The 7,500-nt window shown below is 43.9% G+C and overlaps 1 protein-coding gene across 1 annotated transcript in view; it reads left to right on the plus strand.

The window, feature by feature from the left end:
• Positions 1 to 7,500, plus strand: part of LOC134436829 (ephrin type-A receptor 7) — a 309,492-nt gene that overhangs the window by 232,044 nt on the left and 69,948 nt on the right. Inside the window, exon 6 of the mRNA XM_063186179.1 lies at positions 2,517 to 2,641. Within this exon, the coding sequence (XP_063042249.1) occupies positions 2,517 to 2,641 (125 nt within the window). The remainder of the gene's footprint in view (positions 1 to 2,516; positions 2,642 to 7,500) is intronic.

The following is a 7,500-nucleotide window of genomic DNA, read 5'->3' on the forward strand; positions in this document are numbered from 1 at the left end:
TCAGCTGAAGTTCACCTCACTTGAACCGCGTCATTTTTTGACCTTTCTGACCTTGAGGAACTTTTGACAAAATGTTTCAAACCACCGTGAAAAAATACAGAGCCTTTGGTGATGAGATAGAAGGAACAGGCTTACAGAACAGACAAAACAGAACATAACAGAAAGGCTGTGAAATGCTGTGGTCTGGTGGTTCCTGGTCAATGATCCGGACTTATGGAAGAAATAATACAAGGCTGTGTTTTTATCCCAGGATCAGCCTGCATTGTGCTCCTGAGAAATGTAGTTAACCTCTGGTTGCTCCAACGGTCTGTTCCTCTTATCCTGGAGGAAAAGATCTTTTCCAGTTGTTTGGCCACACAGACGTGCTACTCTGCACTGGAATACGCTGTCTTCCTTTTGGGAAGATAGTGAAAGCCCATCTGTGAAACCCCCATTGCCATTGAGGCACAGCACTCCACAGCACACAGTGCATACAACAAATTTGCATTCATGCCTCACCCGTGCAAGGAGGTAGCACCAAGGGAGAAGTGCAGTGGGACGTTACCATGGTCAGAGTACCACAGTAATGGAGGAGGATGGGTGAGTGTGTGTGTGTGTGTGTGTGTGTGTGTGTGTGTGTGTGTGTGTGTGTGTGTGTGTGTGTGTGTGTGTGTGTGTGTGTGTGTGTGTGTGTGTGTGTGTGTGTGTGTGTGTGTGTGTGTGTGTGTGTGTGTGTGTGTGAGCGAGAGAGAGAGAGAGAGAGAGAGAGAGAGAGAGAGAGAGAGAGAGAGAGAGAGAGAGGGAGAGAGAGAGAGGGAGACAGAGAGAGATGCCTTGGCTAAATGTATGTAACAGTGAGCTATATGGATATTTTATATGGGTGTAATGTAATGTAATATCTATTTATGTATGTGTGTATGCTACTTGACACCTTAATTTCCCCCTGGGATCAATAAATTATACTCTACTCTACTCTACTCACCTCTACTCTACTCTACTCTACTCTACTCTACTCTACTCTTGTCTACTCTACTCTACCATGGTAGCCTCAGTACATTAGGTGGCCAAAACATTTGGCATAGCTCAGAAGCATTAGAAGTTCTCACTGCATGCAATGTGCACCTTCTCTGTCTGTACACTGATAGGGGCTTAAAATTTACACACTGCCAACTGGCCAAATGTTGGTAAAAAAAAATCAGTTTGGCTGGTAGAAAAGACCAAAGAGCCAATTTGACCCAGTAGTGAGTTTGTGTTAGTAATATTAACATCAACTAGCCAGTTTGGCTGGTGATGAAAAAAACTAATGTAGAGCCCTGCTGATAGGTACCCAAACCATTTGCCAAACTGCGTGCTCGGAAATGTAGCCTGTCTGAGTAACACACACACACACACATGCGCACACACACACACACACACACACACACACACACACACACACACACACACACACACACACACACACACACACACACACACACACACACACACACACACACACACACATGCGCACACACACACACACACATTCACTGTCTGAGTACTAACAGCCAAACACCATACTAGAGTAGAGCTGCTACTGAAGGCTTCAGTCTGGCAATTTGCTCTGGAAATGAGGCATGTACCAAATAGCAAAATGATGCAAATTGTGTTCAAATGAAGCAGTGATATGCAAAGGGGCAGTGGGTCACTACCACACAGTGATTTGGTGCGTTCCACGAAAAAAGGCAATTTTGCAGAGAGATGTGTGTGTGTTGTTTATTCATTTTTTTAATGTCTCGGGGATGGTCTTCATGGACAATTCCCCGGAATATTGTTTAATTTATAGACTGCCGATATCTGAATCATTTTTTTTCTGTCTGTACAGAAAAGATTTATTCTGAGAACTTTTTCAGTTTTCTCTCAAGAGAAGCCTTTTCAGATTCGCACAAAGGCACACACACACACACACACACACACACACACACACACACACACACACACACACACACACACACACACACACACACACACACACACACACACACACACACACACACACACACACACACACACACACACACACAGGGCACTGCACTGGTAACAAACTGGCAAATGGATCCATCATGGTATTCATGAGTCCTGGGCCAACAGTTAGGCCTACACACAGAAGTACACGCACACACTCAGAAGCATGCGTACACACACACACACACACACACACACACACACACACACACACACACACACACACACACTTAGGCCTACACACAGAAGTACGCACACACACAGAAGCATGCGTGCGTGCGTCGTACACACACACACACACACACACACAAACATAACACACAAGCAACCAACGCAGAGTTGAAAAACACATGCCAGTTTCACAGACAGCATCCATCCCATCGAATATTCATAAAAAGCACAAACTGCCTTCAGATAGGACCATGTTCAATTATTAATCCAAGCTCTCTCTCTCTCTCTCTCTCTCTCTCTCTCTCTCTCTCTCTCTCTCTCTCTCTCTCTCTTTCTCTCTCTCTCCCCTGTCATGTCTGCAGCACCCTTCATGGTGAGCGAGTTGCGCGCGGAGAAGATTGAGCAGCGCAGCGTAACGCTGGTGTGGAGAGAGCCCAGCGCTCGCAACCGCAGCCGCACCGAGTACGAGATCAAGTACTACGAGAAAGTAAGTAAGGGACACACACACATATACATGCACAAACGCAGGTATTATGCACACACACACGCACGCATGCAGGCACACACACACACACGCACGCACACACGCACGCACACAGGCACGCACGCAGGCATACACAGACACACACACATACACACACGCACAAAGGTCTGGTTTTCAATGTTGTAAAGCCCTGTTGTGCCACTCCTCACTCTAGCGTTTGTCAAACATACACAATGTCTTCTTTATATATCCACATAGAACAGTATGGGCCTGGCCTCTTCACCGTGGCGTGTTTGGACGAAGAACAGCATTTTCTAAAGGCAGTGAAATAAACAACAAGACCTGCCCACAGGGCTGGACTGGCCATCTGGCATAGCGGGCAATTCCCGGTGGGCCCCACACCCTTTTTTTTTTCATTTTATTTTTTTTACATTTCTGAAAATAGGAGCCCACAAGGGTGCGGGGCCCACCGGCAAATGCCCGCATCGGTGAGTCAGCTCTGCGGCGTTAATTAGGAGGGGCCCCTTTAAGCCAAAAGTGCCCGGGCCCTATTTCTGCCCCAGGCCAGCCCTGCCCATATGGCACTGTGGGAGGATCTCATGTTGGCACTGGTAACCGTGCCTTTGTTAATGTCAGAATATAGCCACAACAATAAGGGAGCTGGCTCTTCCAAAACACACACACACACACAAGCATACGCACGCGCTCACACACGCGCGCACACACACGCGCACACACACGCGCACACAAACGCGCGCACACACGCGCACACACACACACACACACACACACACACACACACACACACACACACACACACAAGCACACGCACGCACGCACGCACGCACGCACGCACGCACGCACGCACACACACACACACACACGCACGCACACAGACACACACACATACACACACACACACTTTTTGGCTTTCTCTCTTTCTCACAGAAAACTCACCACCTCTTTGCACGTTGTGAGTGGATGATGTAACTACACGTGTGATTTAAAATGTCATCTCTGCGCATACACGCGCACACACACACATACACACACACACACACACACACACACACACACACACACACACACACACACACACACACACACACACACACACACACACACACACACACACACACACACACACACACATACACACACACACACAAAATGCATGCACCACCCCACGCTGCTTGTCCACGGCCACCTGTTTTCAACATGTTCTATTGTCAGCTTTGCAGAGTACAGCTAGGACACACACACACACACACACACACACACACACACACACACACACACACACACACACACACACACACACACACACACACACACACACACACACACACACACACACACACACACTAGGAGTCACACAGCAGGTGTTCCGTGCACTATGTCTTTGAAAACATTCTAAATGGAAGTGTGAAATTGTTCTAAATGGAGCAAGGTGAAATACTTATGGAAACTAAGTGCTTTTGTCCTCTACAGAGTAATGGAGAGCAAAGAATGTACGCAAGGACTCCAACTTTTTTGTTTTTGGGTATGAAGGTTACCGGCAATCTCATTTACATTTTTTGGGGTCGATGCTACCCCTGAATTCCAAATAATATTTTACAATATGTGCTGCCACACATACCGTACTCACCTGCACACACGCTGCTTACACACACACAGTCTCTGTCTCTGTCTCTGTCTCTCTCTGTCTCTCTCTGTCTCTCTCTGTCTCTCTCTCTCTCTCTCTCTCTCTCTCTCTCTCTCTCTCTCTCTCTCTCTCTCTCTCTCTCTCTCACACACACACACACACACACACACACACACACACACACACACGAGTGATTCTCTAATTCGCCTACACTTTTAAGTCCGTGGATTTTATTTGGCAATTCCACTAACTATTAACTGCATCCAATGATGTTTTGGACATTAGAAAACATTTATCTTTCATATAATACAGAAAGTGTAGACATAGCATTATTTCCCTCAGCAAGAATGAATATTTAATATTGGTTTTGGGCGTTTTCATGCCGTCCTGTTTTCCAAATGTCAGATTCAGTCTTCATATTAGCATGTAAAGAAACTTGTTTTGCCCAAGACGATTGCAAATGTTGATTCACAGTAATCATCACAATATGACAAAACTGTCAGAAAGACCACTGTCCTTTCCATTATACATGAAATTTGCCATTTTGTGTGTGTCCACGAAAACTGTGTTTACCGTGTCACGGTCTGAAACCTCCTCCATAAATCAGTAATGGTTTGGTCTTAGGCCATACGAATAACATCACGTGATGTCATAACCTCTTTGGCAGGATACGGGAAGAGTTTTTGGTAAGTTTTGAGCTCCATCCTTCCATAATTTAATCCATTCTTTTTCATATTCTCATAGCTGGAAAATTGCCTGTCAATTGTGTTATCAACATATTCATAAGAATCTGAATTAGAAATCACATGTAGAAAAACACAGATAAAGCATACAGATACATGAATTGATTAAGGTGTTGTAGTGGAACTTCTGAGGTCCTCAGTTAGCACAACACCATAAAAATGGCTGAAATGTCAACGGTGTTACCGTCAATGGTGTTACAATTAAGTATGACAGTCAGGGTTGCCAGATGAGGCTGATGATTTCCAGCCCAAAAAATGATCAAAATCCGCCCTAAAAACCCGCCCAATTCTATTGATTTATATGGCAGTGGGAAGGTTTTTCTGATAGATGCCATTTTTACCCGCACACGGCCATCCTAAGCAGCCCAATTGGGCGGGAACCAGCCCAATCTGGCAACACTGATGACAGTTGAGGAGGAGTATGTTTTTTGCCAATTTATATCCATATTGACAGACAAACAAACAAAATAATTTGTGTTCTAGGGAGATGGGTTTGTCTGCTCTGTTTTTTTTCTCCTAAAAAAGTGCCGACTTGTTCCCCTGCACTGTTGACCGTAACACCATTGAGTAACACCGTTGACTGTTTCGAAAGTGTTTTTGCGCTATTGATCCCTTATGTGTTGGAAAAATCCTATGAACATACACTAGGGATTATCTCTGGAGAAGGAAGTCTTGTGTAAGGAGGGTGACTATATTCAAATCAGACGTTACAGGGATTTATGATGAAAAATGTGTCAGTCTGTATCACAGTGACTCATAAAATACTACTTATGAAGCTCAACAATCACATTTTCTATATCAGTTGCACAGATTAATGACAACATTACTGCTAAGGGACATACGCACTTTCAAACATATATTGTTTCAACTCTGTAGTATTTTTATATATGTTTGAAATGACATAGTATTTGTCCATAACACTGTTGACAAAATAATTAAGCAAATGTTCGCTTTCATTACAGTATTTATCAAATGATTTAAGATTAAGCTTGGCAATTTGTTTGTTTGGAAACTTAAATATATATACTATGTAAACATCTAGGTCATTTAGTTGAAAAAAAATACTGATAATTGACATTTTGCTTTTGCCAAAAGCGTAGGGGAATCGTAGAATCGCTCACACACACACACACACACACACACAAGGGTAATTTTATAATTAGAATAACATTTTAAGTTCATGGACTGTATTTGTCAATTCCATTAACCTTTAACTTCAACCAATGATCTTTTGTACAGAAGCGAGCATTTATCTTTATATAATACAAAAAGTCAACAAATAATGCCATTTCCTCTGAGAATAGGAATATATATATAGTAGCGTTCTTTTGACGTTGTCATGCTGTCCTACAGTATTTTGAAAATGTCAGATTCAGAGTCTATATTGACATGTTTTTTTTATTATTATTGTTAAATATTTCAAAATATTTATTCACAGTAGTTATTATATAATATGTCAAAAGCTCGGCAATAAGTTATTTTGAACACTCAAGGTTGTATACCATGGAAAGATCTATGTTACTTACTGGGAAAAAACCCCAGAAAAAATGCTGAAAAAATATACCCAGGGTATTCTAATTATAGAATGACCCACACACACACACACACACACACACACACACACACACACACACACACACACACACACACACACACACACACACACACACACACACACACACACACACACACACACACACACACACACACACACACACACACACTCTCTTTCTCTCTCTCTCTCTCTCTCTCTCTCACACACACACACACACACACACACACACACACACACACACACACACACACACACACACACACACACACACACACATGCATTCACACCTCCTTTGGATTTGGAGAGTTTCACAGCATAGCGTGGCCTCTCTGACTCAGAGAGTGGATAATTTTCTGCCACTTTTTATCTGGACTCTGGAGCCCGTCGAGTAGCGCTGCCACTGATGATGATGACACAGCTAATACTCCGTGAGAACGCACGCACGCACACACGCACGCACACTCACACACACACACACGCACACGCACACGCACACACACACACACGCACACGCACACGCACACGCACACACACACACACACACATGCTTCTAATGCTCCGTGAGAACCCTCTCTCTCACACACACACACACACACACACACACACACACACACACACACACACACACACACACACAGACATACACACACACACACACTAATCTAATGTTCCGTGAGAACCCTCTCTTGCACTCTATCACTGTCTCAGCTCAACTGCTGACAGCTCTCCGGCTCTCATGTCTGGCAAATTGAATCATGACTAATCTTTCAAAAAGAAAAAGTAAGGCAAATTGTTGAGTGGTGATTATGGTACGCTCGCCTGGCCTTTGCCATCCACTCGTGAGCTTGCTCTTCATTTATTATTTCCCTATACATTACGTCTGCGTCTGATTATTCTTAGGCGAGGGGTGTGTGTGTGT

The sequence above is a fragment of the Engraulis encrasicolus genome, chromosome 20 (assembly GCF_034702125.1).
Source record: "Engraulis encrasicolus isolate BLACKSEA-1 chromosome 20, IST_EnEncr_1.0, whole genome shotgun sequence".
In the NCBI taxonomy this organism is placed as follows: domain Eukaryota; kingdom Metazoa; phylum Chordata; class Actinopteri; order Clupeiformes; family Engraulidae; genus Engraulis; species Engraulis encrasicolus.